Source organism: Alexandromys fortis, unplaced genomic scaffold (assembly GCF_014885135.2).
Source record: "Alexandromys fortis isolate MF-2015 unplaced genomic scaffold, M_Fortis_MF-2015_v1.1 scaffold_7, whole genome shotgun sequence".
Lineage (NCBI taxonomy): Eukaryota > Metazoa > Chordata > Mammalia > Rodentia > Cricetidae > Alexandromys > Alexandromys fortis.
In genome coordinates, this window is record NW_026067920.1 from 23,775,177 (window position 1) to 23,791,078 (window position 15,902).

The 15,902-nt window shown below is 35.6% G+C and overlaps 1 protein-coding gene across 1 annotated transcript in view; it reads left to right on the plus strand.

Moving 5' to 3' along the window:
- The window catches only part of Usp34 (ubiquitin specific peptidase 34), a 204,573-nt gene that overhangs the window by 172,678 nt on the left and 15,993 nt on the right, over positions 1–15,902 (plus strand). Inside the window, 9 exon segments of the mRNA XM_050140825.1 lie at positions 1,686–1,734; positions 1,823–1,927; positions 2,006–2,050; positions 3,023–3,127; positions 4,421–4,568; positions 7,819–8,453; positions 11,214–11,371; positions 13,703–13,781; positions 15,317–15,443. Of these exon segments, the coding sequence (XP_049996782.1) occupies positions 1,686–1,734; positions 1,823–1,927; positions 2,006–2,050; positions 3,023–3,127; positions 4,421–4,568; positions 7,819–8,453; positions 11,214–11,371; positions 13,703–13,781; positions 15,317–15,443 (1,451 nt within the window).

Here is a 15,902-nt window from a genome sequence, read left to right on the forward strand (position 1 = left end):
CAAAGGTGAAGGTGATCTAGCCACTGGAGAGGAATTAAAGAACATGTTAACTCTCAGTTTCTAACAGGATGTACACGAAAGACAAGAAGTAATTGCAAAATTATTTTAAGCTGTCTTAATTATGTTGTTGCTAATATAATTAGAATTATTCTGAAAGTATTTTGTGCTCAGGTTCTGAGCAAGAAATGAGTGAGAATCTTGGAATGTTTTTTATTTTAAGAAGCACAGAGACTAAATAGACTACTCTGGGGTCATGTTTAAAGAACTCAACAGTGTACTTTAGGAGTTTCTGTTGCTTTTATGCTGGACAAGGTACACATCAAAAGTAAAAATACCTGTGATGAAATGTAAAACACATCAAGATGTTTACATTGATAATCTCAGAATGATACAGTAAAAGAAAATTTGAAAAATGTGTTGGCAACTTTTGAAATATTACTGAGAAATCAAATCTTTACTTTGAAAACTGGAAAGGAAATGGTGTAAAGGATATGTTTCTCTTACCTGCAAGAAATAAAAGTTGATGTCAACTGATGGTGGATGAGGGCAAGTTCATCAATACAGAGCTGTCTCAACTAATAAATGAGCAAGGAGTGTTGGAATTAGAAAATCACTCTCTTGTGACACTAAGTGAAATAATGCTTCCAAGGTCATCACTGGTGGAAAATGTCATAAAGACTAACCTTCATTATGTGTCTCCCTGAGGAAAAGCCACATCACCATCTACAAAATACCCTTGATTACAAAGTGAAGCCTAGATCTGATCAAGTCTTTAGATCTGCATATCATTTTACAGGAGGAGAGGAATGTGATAAAACAACACCATCAGGATACAATTAGCAAAACATAAATATTGGAATCGCTACAGGACAAAGCTGCTTTCTTCAATGGATAAGTTGCAGTGAAGTGCCAAGGGAAACAAGTAGATTTAAAAATTTAAAGACATTAAAACCAATTGTAACAAAAGACTTTCATTCAGATCCAGATTGAAACAAATTAACTATAAAATATTTTTAGACACCTTAGGAAATTTGTACACTGATATTGTAAGATAGTAAGGATTTGTTGTTTTACTTCAGGCATGAATAATGGTATTATTGGTTATGCTTTTTTTTTTTAAATTTACCTGAGATATGTATTGAGATTTATGGATTAAATGCTAAAGTACCTGGAATTTGCCTCAAAATAATGCATATTGAATGGCTGTTGGTAAAAGTGAAACAGGATTGGCTAAGATTTGGGTAAATTTGAATTTGAGTGATGGGATACTTGCCACTATCCTATTTTTTTAACATCTGAATTTTTGTATAAGTTAAATGTATTAATTTTAAATTACATGGAAAAACAATATTTCTTAGAATTTCATTTTATTTTAAAGATTTATGTTAGAAAAACAGCTGTCAAAATAAAATTAGATCCATCCTAGCATTTTAATACAGTAATTCTATGGATTTAATGAAATGGAAATAAAGTAGTCTTGGTGTTCCATATTCCAATCTTGGAAAATTACCTGAGATGCTTAGCAAGCAAATCTAACCATCAAACACTTCCCTTCCCCCCAAAATTTATGATGGCAGGTTGATATGGTTATAATAGAATTGACAGGTTTCATGCATGTCATGCTGTTAATAGCTACAAAGTAGTACACATGGAAAAGATTTATTTCCACTAATATTTTCTTTTAGGCATTTGACATTATCACAGACTGACATGGCTGCATTAACAGGAGGAAAGGTAATACCTTGACTAATATTAAATAGTTTAATCATTCTAAAAATCATAATATGACAGTTCTTAAATGAATAATTTTTGTTTTTAACAGGGATTTCCCTTCTTATTTCAACATATTCGTGATGGCATCAATATAAGACAAACTTGTAATCTAATTTTTAGTCTGTGTCGATATAATAATCGACTTGCGGAACATGTAAGTACTAAAAGCAGTCTTCAACGTTTTTGATAATTTTTAAAAGAATATTCTGAAATCCTGCTTTTTCTGTTTCAGATTGTATCTATGCTTTTCACTTCAATAGCAAAGTTGACGCCTGAGGTATGTAAGAGTTTGCTAATAAGCATAATAACTGAACTAACAGTTAATTTTCTTTTTATTGTGAATATAGTTTTCCAACTAAATAAGAATTTATACATGTAAATTCAGTATATCTGAGTGCTACTTATATTCCAAGTTCAAAGTTGTTTGGCTTAAAGTGTATATCATAAAAAACTGTCCAAAATTCTGTATTTTTGGAGGAATATATGGATGGTAAAGTACAGAATCATGAATATTTTTATTAAACAGAAGCATTTAACAATCCCAGCACTCAGGAGGCAGAGGAAGGTGGATCTCTGTGACTTCAAGGCCAGTCTACTCTGTATAGTGATTTCCATGACAGCCAGAGCTACATAGAGAGACCCTCTCTCAAATTCTACCTCCCATTACCTGCCAACAGAAACAAGTCATTTTTCATAAAATTAGAAGTCTTTAGCTACTTTAGTCCATGTTTAAGAGCAATATAAGGGCTTTCTTTGGGGATCAGGAATTGCTACAGGTAGAAACATACTTATTTCATTGATAAAAATACATTGAAAATTAGACAGGAGAAGTGAATTCCAGTGATTACTTTTACAACCTTGAACTTAACAAATATCATACTGTGCACATGAAAAATGCTTTTGAGGATAGATTGCTGTTTTTACTGCAAAATAAGATAAATATGTGAGTTAACACATGTATTTAGCCATTACATAGAGTGTGTGTGTATGTATTTCAAAATATCACCTATACCATAACTATTTAATTGTTAGTTATAAATTTATAAACAAATTAAATCTTGAATTACTTTCTTGCTAAGTATATTTGACACCAGAGATAGCTATTCAATTGCCTCTATTTAATTGACTGTATCTTCTGACAGGACATTTTGTGGTAGTTTTAAGTTCATATTCAGGAGTGCTGACTAAGCTCTGCCAGCTCAGAAGAGCAGATTTAAATGAGACTAAAAGAGTAATTTGTGTCTTACAGGCAGCCAATCCTTTCTTTAAATTGTTGACCATGCTAATGGAATTTGCTGGTGGACCTCCAGGAATGCCTCCTTTTGCATCCTACATTCTGCAAAGGATATGGGAGGTAAGTTTTGAAGTACATGCTTCCAATCTTTTATTTTCCCAGAGATTTTCCTTTTGTTGTTGTTTTTTTTATTTTTTTTTCTTTTTTTAGAGTAATTTTCCTTAATGCAAAACAAAATATAGCAAAATTGAATGGAAGGTACAGATATTTTCCATCCAGCCTTGCCTTCATGGACTTTGCTTTTTTTATACTGTTACCACCATCTTCCATTTCTATTTCTAATTATTTGGATCAAATGACTTTACACAGTATGAAGTTGTTACTAAGAATAATCTTTCTCAAGAAAATTTCATAAAGCAGCTAGAAGCTCTAAAAACATAAACCAAATATTTTTAGCAATTGATACAGGCAGAAGAAATATCAAATACTACTTCTTTTCTGCCAGAGTCATTGCTGTCAGAACAGTTTTCTTGGTGAGGACTAGAAACCTTTAGGCCAGTGCTCAGTAAACCCTTTTTTTGGTCAAATGTTTAAGCTTTAATAGATTGCACATTTCTGTTAATAGTGTTCAACATGCTGTTGTGACCTAAAGGCCATTCATGAGGCAATAAATAGTAAGCTTAACAATGTTCAAATAAAATAACAGAAAAAAATAGCCATAGAATTTAGCCTATCTTACAGGGAGATTGCCATCCATTGCTCTAAATGGCTTCGTTTCCCATCCCTATGAAAAGAATCCCCATAGCAATTCAGTGAACTCTTTTGCGTTCTCATGTGATAGTAATAGTTTGGACATAGACTAAGAAAAAGAAGCAGATGAAAAAAAAATCCAGGATTTAGTTCATGCTGTGCCAGTATTCTACCACCAACCAAATATGTTTAAGAAAATAAACTCAGCAAGGTCATTGGATTCTTATACTTGTCCTGGGTTATTTTAAACTAGCAACAAATTTTCCTGAGCTTTTCCTGCACTTTGAGCATAGTAGGAAAACATGTTAAAACTTCTGTAAAAACTAGCTTAAAGAAAAAGAAAAAAAAAATTGGCCTAAAGAAATGGACCAGTAGTTAAGAGCATTTCTTGTTCTTGCAGAAGACCTAGGTTCAATTCCCACCAGCTACTTGGTGGCTCACAACCACTCATATAACTAGTTTGAGGGGATCTGAGACCCTCTTCTGTCTCCTCAGGAACAGGCACACATGGTGCACATATATGTACATAGTCAAGACACTTATACAAATAAAATCTAGAAAGAAAAAGTCAACTAAATACTTAGTGACATTTACCAAAAGAAAGCAAAAAATCAGGTGCTCATTCTATTATCTTATGTCCTGTTTTTGTTATTTCATTCATAGGTTATTGAATACAATCCTTCTCAGTGTCTGGACTGGTTGGCAGTGCAGACACCCCGAAATAAGCTGGCACACAGCTGGGTTCTTCAGAATATGGAAAATTGGGTCGAGCGATTTCTTTTGGCTCACAATTATCCTAGAGTCAGGACTTGTAAGTCAAATGTTTAAAATTTAGCCAATTATTTATTGTTCCAAACTTTAGGTTTGTTTTACTGTTTTTTTTTGTTTGTTTGTTTGTTTGTTTTTGGGTTTTTTTTTGTTCTATTTTTAGGTTTTTCTGGGGGGGGTGAAGGTAACTCAGTGATAATGCCCATTATTATGTAAAGCTCTGAGAGGTATCATAGAAGGCCAGTTTTATTTTATTTTGTTTTCTTAATATTTGAAAATCATGATGCTGTGTTTATCTATTGTATTTAAGTGTTACTGAAGAAAGTAAAATATAAGAAAATTCTTTCTTAAAAGCAACTCTTGATTCCAGGACAACCTACATACATACATAATGAGACCCTGTCTCTAAAAAACAAAGTAACTCTTGAATAGGCTAAATAAGATTAAAATGGAATTAGGACAGAAATCATGTATTTAATTATGAGAGTTAAGTAATAAACATCTTGTGTATAAGCCATTAGAGAATGAATAGCAATTCTTAGAAGATAGGTGGACATAGCACAAAGAAGACATTTTACAAGGCAGGAAATTGTTTTTTTGTTTTTCTTGTGTTTTGTTTGTTTTTTGAGACAAGGTTTCTCTGTGTAACTTTGGCTATCTTGGAACCTCATCTATAGACCTGGTTGGCCTTGAACTCAGAGATCTACCTGTCTCTGCCTCCCCTAATGTTGGGATTAAAGGTGTGCGCCGGTGTCATCCAGCAGGAAATTGATTGTTAATAATGTATTCACTTTCGCTGGTTCAAAGAAATGAAATCAATTAATTTTGGAAAATTTTTCAATGAAAAGCTGTTTCCCAGTTGAGAGGACTAGCGTCATTGATATACAGATCTGATATACATATGTTGTTTTCTAAACACCGTTCCCCAATAAAATACAGATTCGTGGCTCTGTAAAGAAAAGACCAATTTTAGCACGGATGATAATAAAGCCAAGCTGGTGCCTTAAAGATGAGTACAGTGCCTTAAGTGAGGAAATAATATGCTAAATAATGTGACCACACCAAAGAGACAGAACTCCTGAGTGAACTCCCAGTTGCTAAAACCACAACAATTTCAGTAACAAATAATTACAGTACTCTGTGTTCCTATCTGAAGTATAAAATGACATTTACAAACCCTGATTCCCAGCACTCATGTGGCAGCTCACAACCTCCTGTGACTCCAGTTCTGAGTGATTTGATACCCTCCTGTTGTCTCAGAGGCACCAGGATCCAACTGGTGCACAGACAGAAAGGCAAGCAACACACAGCTCAACAAATAAAGATAAACAAATCCATAAAAGAGAGTAGTGAATAATTTGTATATACTCTCCTTGGTAGTAGCTTAGTGATGTAGTAGAAATGAGTGTTAGAAGTAACCTGGTAGTGAGGGAATGTGGCTTCCAGGCAAATGGTCAGGGTTACTATCAAAAATTCCAGTTGAAGAGTTGTACTTCTGACGTGCTGCAGTCTGTGGTCTTCTTCCCAAACTCCTAACCCTGAGATAATCCGTCTTAAACACAACCTTGGTTTGAGAGGCACTATGTGAACTTCCTATTACTCATCAGAGCTATCAAAGTTATCAGGGACAAGAAGTCTGAGAAACTTACCAGAACCAAGAAGAGCTTAAGGGGATATGCTAGTTAAAATGTTGTGTGTCCAGACAGGATCTTGGAAGCAAACAAAAGCACCATTATGTCCTTAATCATACTAATTTAGCATAATAATAATAAATGTTAATAGTAGTAGAAACTTGGTGAGAGTTATATGGGAATTGTGTGTTCCTCCCGTGTGAAGTCAGAGGTTTATTTGAGAAAAAGGCCTTTCGGTGGAGGTTACCAGTGGATTGGCATTAGTACTCTGCCCAGAACTTTGCTTCTCCCCCTTTGATACTTTATTTACCCAAATGTTACACTGATGTTCATGATAGTACTGTGGAAATGAACTCTTCTACATGGTACTGATATTGTGATGTTAATATCACAAAAGGCCATACATAGCACTTTGTGCCACACCTTTGATCCCAGCACTCAGGAGGCAGAGGCAGATAGATCTCTGAGTTTGAGGTCAGCCTGGTCTACAGAGTGAGTTCCAGGGTAGCCAGAGCTGCACAGAGAAACCTTGTCTCCAAAAGAAAAAAAAGAAAAATTTCCCACAAAGATCCTTTAAGATAAGCACGTGTCTTCCCCTTTATAATGCCATTTTAGGACTTGTATGCAAGTCCTAAATACACATGTCCAGTGGCATTACTTTTACACCTGCTCAGTGAGCATCTTGACATGGTAGGATGCGCTTACAGTCCTGTAGCTTCAGGGATTGAGGCAGTGGAGCCCCTAGAAGACTTGCAAAGGACTTTGTAGCCAGCAGTGCCTTAAATCCCAGGACGTGACATACTGCAGCAGCTCCAGAAGATGAGGAGCAGCCTGCACTACACAACTCAACCCTCTGTCTCCCCAGAAAGTAGGAAGGGAATCTCAAGAGTTAGTGACGTACACAGACTAATATATTTTTAAGTATGTCATATGGCATTATCTTTAAATTATTACAAAGTAACTTACTAGGGTGTTTTTAAAGTAACACTTAATATCTAAAACATTAAATGATTCCATGTATAAAGACCTTTCATTCTAAATGTTGGCTTTTTTCTCCTTATTAAGTCATTATTAAGTCATTTTTCAGAAAAAAATAAATCATAACATAGGAGAATTCAGCGGTGGTGACAGCCTTTAATTCCAGCACTTGGGAGGCAGAGGCAGGTAAATCTTTGTGAGTTCGAGGTCAGCCTGTTCTACAGTGAGTTCAGGACAGCCAGGGCTACTTAGAGAAACCCTGTCTTGGGAAAGGCGAGAAAAAAAAGATATGAGAATTCTATATTGTGGAAGAACTGATTTGAAAACTAGTTCTGATAGCTAGTGCTTAGTAGATGAAGGAAAAGAGTCAAGAATTGAGGGTTAGCTTGAGTAGCATGAGAGTCCGTCTCCTAAAAAAAGAAAAACAGTTTTCGTAATGGTGATTATTGTTGCCACTTAAAATACAGCAGTGGCAGAATGGGGGGAAAGTTCTACCTCCGTACCCTGTGGGAATCTTTCTTCTGGACCAAAGGTAAATCAGAAGCATATTTAAAAGATGTCATGTCCCTTAATTTTTATTCATTTTTATTGATAAAGGGAAGAGTGGTTTTGTGTTTTAATAACTGCTCTTCAAGTCTACTTAAATCTTACAAGGATCTGACAGTTTTGTTTTACATTTTATAGCTGCAGCTTATCTTCTGGTGTCCCTTATACCAAGCAATTCATTCCGCCAGATGTTCCGGTCAACAAGGTCTTTGCACATCCCAACCCGTGACCTTCCACTCAGTCCAGACACAACAGTAGTCCTACATCAGGTCTACAACGTGCTACTTGGTTTGCTCTCAAGAGCCAAACTTTATGTTGATGCTGCTGTTCATGGCACTACAAAGCTAGTGCCCTATTTTAGCTTTATGACTTACTGTTTAATTTCCAAAACTGAGAAGCTGATGTTTTCCACATATTTCATGGATTTGTGGAACCTTTTCCAGCCTAAGCTTTCTGAGCCAGCAATAGCTACAAATCACAATAAACAGGCTTTGCTTTCATTTTGGTACAATGTGTGTGCTGACTGTCCAGAGAATATCCGCCTTATTGTTCAAAACCCAGTGGTAACCAAGAACATTGCCTTCAATTACATCCTTGCTGACCATGATGATCAGGATGTGGTGCTTTTTAACCGTGGGATGCTGCCTGCCTACTACGGCATTCTGAGGCTCTGCTGTGAGCAATCGCCTGCATTTACTCGACAACTGGCTTCTCACCAGAACATCCAATGGGCCTTTAAGAATCTTACACCACATGCCAGCCAGTACCCTGGAGTGAGTATAGTTAGTACTTTTATTATCTGTTGCCTGAGCTTGGTTAGCAGTATATTTTTCCCTCTTTAAGAAATGATATAATGCAGAATAGTCAAATCATTCACCTATATTGTCTTTCAGTGCTGGAAATTGAACCCAGGCTTCTGTTCATGCTAGGCACGTGCTTAGAACCTGAGCTACACTACTACCTTCCAACCTTTCTTTAAAATTTCATCTTATGTGTATGGGTGTTTTGTTTGTGTACCACATTCAAGCCTGGTGCCCACTGGGGCCAGAATCTCTTGTACTGTAGTTGTAGGAGGTTGCAAGCTGTCATGTGGGTGCTGGGAATCACCCACTCTGAGCCATCTATCCAACCCCATACTAACATCCTTAAAACCTTAACATTGTTTTCTTAAATGCTCTCATATAATGCAATGTAATTAATAAAACAAGTGATTATAATTTCTTATGCTGACGCTAAATTTTTGTTTACAATGGCACGTATCCTTTTAAATTTGTGATTTTATATTGTTTTGTTTTTAACTTTCGTTTGGCAATTCTGGGGAACAGGCCCAGGGCCTTGGCCATGCTAAGCAAATATTGCCAGCTCAAATTTATGCTTGTATATGCATCTTTAATGTGTGCCTACTGCAAAGGTCAGTATAGCTTTAGGGAATATTTCTTTGCATTTAGGCATTCAAGGACTAGAGACACAGCTCCACAGTCAAGAGTGGCTTTCCAGATCCTAACACGAGGCCGCTTGAAACTGCCTACAACTTCAGCTCCAGGGGAATATGACACCTCTGGCCTTCATGGGAACCTACATGCACATGCATGCAAAAAATGCATATACATAATTAAAAATAATAAAAATTAGGTATTCATTATCAAGATCTGCATACTTGGCTAAGGTGTGAGTTGCTCAGATTTTTTAGTAGTAGATTGCTATAGAGGTGTTTCTCCATATCTCAGATGGATGATTCATTAGCTCACATGTACATACGATTCCAACCTTATCTCCTTTTCTATTTGTAAGTTTCATATTATATTTTCCCTGTATGTAATATCATTTCACTTTTGTTCCGTCCTGTTGTTCCTTTATTAGGTTAAACTGTTCTTTGTCGATGGTATAGTGAGTTTAGAATCTCTAACCCAGAAAAAGTAGCATAATTTCCAATTTAGAATTAGATTGCTTTTAATGTAAGAGAGAAAATATGTTCATTCAGTACCAGAAAGTTCCAAGCTAAGGCTGGAAAATGAAGGAAATGCATGAGCGTGTCTGTCAGAGGCTGAAGAGATCATGTAGTATTTATTTTCAGTCACTTTGTTTTCCATCATAGTCCCATAAATAACCTTTAACTTAGTTACTGTGATACCCAGAGTTTCATAAGGCAGTGGTAAGAATTGGCTGAGTTAAGAATTGGCTGAGTTAAAATGCCCATCTCCTTGAGTTGGTTTCTGTTCCAGATGTCAGTCAGATGTAATCATCTTTTTTTTTTTTTTTAAGAGAACTTGGCTCTTAGAAATTTTTATGATAATTGTTTTCCCATATGAAGTTGAGTAATTTTCTTTCAAGGTCTGTGAAGAATTGTGTTGGGATTTTGATGGGAATTGCATTGGACCAAGATGCCTTGCTCAGCCTTGATGCAGGGGGCAGGGGTTTTCAGGGGTTTGGTCCTGCCTCAGCTTAATGTGCCTGGCTTTGTTGACTCCCCATAGGAGCCCCTACCCTTTAGGAGAAGTGGATGTGGGGTGGGTTGGGGGGGGGGGGAGTAAGAGGAGGGTGGGAAAAGGAACTATGGTATGTAAAATGAATTTTAAAAATTCTTTAAAAAATTAATAAATATTGTGTTGTAAAATTTTGTCAAGAAAAGTATCAAGCTACACAGTTTAGTTCATTAATAAATATGTTAGAAACTCAACTGTTACTTCACATTTATATAAATTCATAAAATCATAGCTAATAACTTCACTTTATTTCCATATTACGTTACTAACCATCAGTCTAGAATGATTATTTTAAATGTTGATACAAAGGCATGTCTCAGAAACAATATTAATTCAAGCTTGATGTAGGTGTTCAAAATCTTTAAAACAAAGCAAGTGAGATAGATACCTTTGAGGGTAAAGCCATTTGCCACCAAGCCTGATGAATGACTTCAGGGTGATCCCTGGGATCCACTTTGTGCAAGGAAAGGATTAACTTCTGAAAGGTGTCCTCTGACTTCCATTCATATTTGTTCCCCTCCCCCAAGATAAATAACATGTTTAAAAAAATCTGTCTAACAAATTAATGGTTTCTTATATATTAAAGGAATGGAACAGAGAGAGGATAAGTATAGACTTTTGCTACGTGACCTTTGAATTTAAAATGCTAGTGTTTTAAACAGCATTAAGACATATCTTTGTGAATGTTAACTTTAAGGATCATACAGGTGTGTCCATGTGTAGCTATATAACTCCATGATAGTCATAAATACTGCCTAGCACTAAGGAATGAACATGGCTAAAACATGAGGTTTTTATTTGAGTAATTTGATTGCATAGCTCACGGGTCTATCTGAGCCTCATAATAGCAAAGGTTAGACTTAACACATTATAGTATATTATGTATTCAAATTTTAAGTAGATTTCATTACTGACTTTACTAGTTTCTTTAGTTGTGTGATCAATCTATGATTTTAGTAGCTGGCTAATGAATATTGATTCAGAAATGAGGAACAGGTATTCTGAATATTGAAAGACTGAGAGATCATTTTGCATATTTGTCTCTTTTAGGCTGTGGAAGAACTGTTTAACTTAATGCAGCTATTTATAGCTCAGAGGCCAGACATGCGAGAAGAGGAAATAGAAGATATTAAGCAGTTTAAGAAAACAACTATAAGCTGTTATTTACGTTGCTTAGATGGTCGCTCTTGTTGGACTACTTTAATAAGGTAAAAAAGATAATTTGTAATTTTTTTTGGTTGGTTCTTGATTGGTTTCCCAAATAAGAACATGGTACATTTTGACATGAAAAGAGAAATAATTTTTAGTATTTATAATTAAAAGCTTGTTCTTTTAAAATAATAATTATTATTTTATAAATATAGAGTCTGATGTCGCCTAAATTGGCCTTTTACTTGCTTACACCTTGTACCTAAGGATGACCATGAACTTCTGATCCTCAGACCTCTACCTCCCAAATTCTGGGATTACAGATATATATCCCACTATTCCATGTTAATGCAGTTTTGAGATCAAACCCAGGGCCCCTCATGAATGTTAGCAAGCCCTCTACCAGCTGAACTACATAGACCATAGAAACCCTATTCCTCCCAATTTAGAAATTCTTCGAGGTTATTGGTAAAACATTTCTGTACTTAGGAACAATGTTTTTTTTCCTTTGGTTCATAGTATATTTTCCTATCTTTTATTAGAATCAGATCTGACAGTTTAAAGGGACCTTAATGTTTGAAGGTCATGTTTATGATCATGCATCAGACTACTTGGGTGGTTCCAGTCTAGAGACCCCTGGAAACAGCTTTTACATCTCAAGATGAGTCTGACTGTTAATATCTCTTCCATTTTTCTTGAATCCATTTGGCTTTCTTATCTTTAGGAATTAGCAAAAATAATAGAACCATCTATGTAATAAATTGTTCTGAGCTGTAGGACTGAATGATTTAGAAAAGAACTGCAAATTACATTTTATTTCCTTTACCTCTATATAGAAATAAAATTCTGCTCAATGTATCACAATGCTGAGAAGGAATGGAGAAATATGGGGGACTGGTTGAGGTCCTTCGCATAATTTTGTCTGTGTTTTCATGAAGTCTACACTATAACATTAAACTAATGAACCCAAGAGAAAATTCTTTTAGGTTATTTCCTTCAGAAAGCTTTTGTATTTGAATCTTTAGTAGTCTACAAAATGAAATAAATCTTCAGTAGTCTACAATTTTTTGCCCTGAAACCTGTTAAAAGGAAATGTTTGGCATTCAGTTTGAATACATTGTTTCCTAAAGGTTATTTATTTATTTATTTTTTTAAGTGTTAGAGTTTTGCTGCTTGTTGAGTAAAGAAAGGAAGCTTTCACTGGAAGTAAAGGATTTTTAGTTGTATCTTTAATAGCACTTTGCCAGTTCTGAGCACAGCATTAACTCAGATAAACCTATCCTTAGGATTTTCAAGTTTGTCCCCTTCATAGTACCCTTTCTTCCCCAAGCTGATGAATGCTTTTGGAATGTAGAATAGTTTACTACTATAAGAACTTAAGAGATGGAAAGATAAACTCATTGTTTCACTTTGTTTTTATGTGCATTAGTGTTTTGCCATTGGGTTTCAGGTTCCTTGGAACTGGAGTTAGAGAAAGTTGTAAGTTGCCATGTGGGTGCTCTCAAAGAGCAGTCAGTATTCTTTAACCACTGAGCCATTGCACCAGCCCAAACTCATTTAAAAACAAAACAAGACAGCATTGTTATACTGAAATTTAAAAGTACTCTCATCATACCGTCCTCTTACCATTGTGGATGAAGAATTGATTAGACATTGGTAGACATGTTTTTCTTTAAATTACAATGCAAAATATTTTATTTCCCTTTTCAAGTTGAATGTCCCTTCCCTTAGTATGTCCAGAGTACTTAGAAATAGAAATGTTTCTGATTTCAGAGGATTTTTTTTTAACTTTGGATAATTTGCATCAAAGTTACCAGCTGAGCATCCATAATCCAAAAATCTAAGATGTCCCACAACTGAGTAACAACTGATGGATTAATAATCTTGAGATTTGAGAGTGTTCTAGATTTCAGATACAGGCTGCTCATTCCATTGTGCACTACTCAGAAAGAGTGCACATGCTTGAAATTCCACTTAGTGAAGTCAAGGCAGGAGGATTGCACAAACTGGAAGCTAGTCCAAGCTATATAACAAAATCTCTTAAAAATTAAAAAACAAGGGTCTGTGGAGAGGTGGCTCAGTGGTTAGGAACATTGGCTGTCCTTCCAGAGGACCTGGGTTCAATTCCCAGCACCCACATGGCAGTGCACAACTCTGTAACTCTAGTTTCTAGGGAATCCAGAATCCTCCTGCAGGCATACATGCAGGCAAAACACCAGTGCACATAAAATAAAAATAAATTATTCTTCAAAAAGTTAAAAAAACAGCAACAGATGTAGCCAGTTTCTTATATATGATAGGAAAACCAGAAGCTTAAGCCATTTTTACTCCTGTTTTTCATCACCAGATTGTTCTGTTCTTTTCTAATTGGACTGTTTCTATTTCTCTAGTGCCTTCAGAATACTATTAGAGTCTGATGAAGACAGACTTCTTGTGGTATTTAATCGAGGGTTAATCCTGATGACTGAGGTAAGTATATAACATTGCCTTTTATTGTGACTGTATCTCATTTGAATACTCTTTCCAAGACTTCTTACTGCATATATATAAAGAATGCCTGCTGAACCGTTTCCCAGGTGGCAGGACTTTATTTACATAGATTACGCCTCATTTTGTATTTAGGTTTATTTGAAATAGACTAGTTTTATTTGTTTCACTTAGTACATAAAAATGAAAATCATGTGATTTGTAATCAAGGTTATACATTATTTCCCAAAAGTGTTCTTATTTGGCAGAACCAAAACAGAAGGCCGAGAGATTTGCCCAGGACTGAAATTTGCATGACATTTTTCATGGTTCTTAGTTCCCAAGTGGGAGATGGTTTAAAGTCACCAGAGTCCATCATACTTTTTGGTCTAAGCTGTAGATAACATTATACAGCTAGAAAGTACTGCACAAGGGCTGGAGAGATGGCTCAGAATTAAGAGCATTGCCTGTTCTTCCAAAGGTCCTGAGTTCAATTCCCAGCAACCACATGATGGCTCACAACCATCTGTAATGAGGTCTGGTGCCCTCTTCTGGCCTGCAGGCATACACATAGACAGAATATTGTATACTAAATAAATAAATAAATAAATAAATAAATAAATATTTTTTTAAAGGAAAGTATTGCACAAATTATGTAGTATTGATGTTTTAATTGAAAGTATTATAGAGTAGGAACAGAATAAGAAACTATACTTTGAAGCATTTGGACTAGGCAAGAAATGAGTGGTAAAATATTCAAATAAATGACTTCCTGAGCTCAAAGGCAAGAAAGTTTTGACTCTGTTTGAGGACTGACATGTCTGCTCCGTGCTAAGTATTGCACTAGGCAAAGGATTATAGCAAGAGAGATGCAGTTCCTGTCCTGTCAGTTTACAGGTTAAATATATTTGATACAGCCTTCATATTCAGCCACAGAACCTAGGCTCAGAATTTTGAACTGTGAATTAGTATGAATTCTAATAAACTGACTTGGAGCCCAGTGCACACCTTTAATCCCAGCACTAGGGAGGCAGAGGCAGAGGCAGGAGGATCTCTGTGAGTTTGGGGCTAGCCTGGTCTACAAAGTGAATTCCAGAACAGCCAGATCTGTTACACAGAGAAACCACGTCCCAAAAAGCCTAAATAAATAGATAAATAGGTAGGTGTTAGATAGATAGATGATAAATAAATAGGTAGGTGTTAGATAGATAGACAGATAGATAGATAGATAGATAGATAGATAGATAGATAGATAGATAGATAGATAGATAGGTGTTAGATAAATAGATAGATTGATAGATCAAACACACAGCCGACATAAGAATCAATAAACATGCACACGTGCTTGCACCTACACATACACAGTAGCTAAAAGGGGCAATTTGATTTAGAAAACAAGTAATACCTGCTGTGTACACACCTGTACACACATAGTCCAAGTCTGGAAATACCTTTAGAAGATAAGCATTTCCGTTTTGTGTCTAAAGTAGAAATGAATTTAAGGGATTCTGAATTTTTATTTCCTAAATCACTTGTAGTCTTTCAACACGCTGCACATGATGTATCATGAAGCTACAGCTTGCCATGTGACTGGAGACTTAGTAGAACTTCTGTCAATATTTCTCTCCGTTTTGAAGTCTACACGCCCATATCTTCAGAGAAAAGGTTTGGTTGGTTTACTTTTTATTTTTGTTATTATTTTGCTGCCAAAACAATTTTTTTTGGTTTTTGTTTGTCTTACTAGTTTCTGTATGGATGGTTCCTGAGCTAGCTAATATTGGGCAATGTTTATCATGCCCTCATAATGTAAAGGTGGGATATTCTTATTTGCTTATATACTTAATTATGCTAGTAAACAATAGGTAAGTGTCCTGTAAGAGTCATGATTTGGTCAGGTGGTGGTGGCGCATGCCTGTAATCCCAACACTTTTTAGACAGGCTCCAAAGCTACTGAGAAACCCTGTCTCCAAATAAGTAAACAAACAAATAAATAAAAGATTCAAAATTTGGAGCTGTGGAAAGCTTCCACACAGTAATAAGCTGATTTTTTTTAAACCTACATCGCTCCGATTTGGTCGTTTTTATTTGTTGGTTTTTATTTTATTTTATTTTATTTTATTTTAT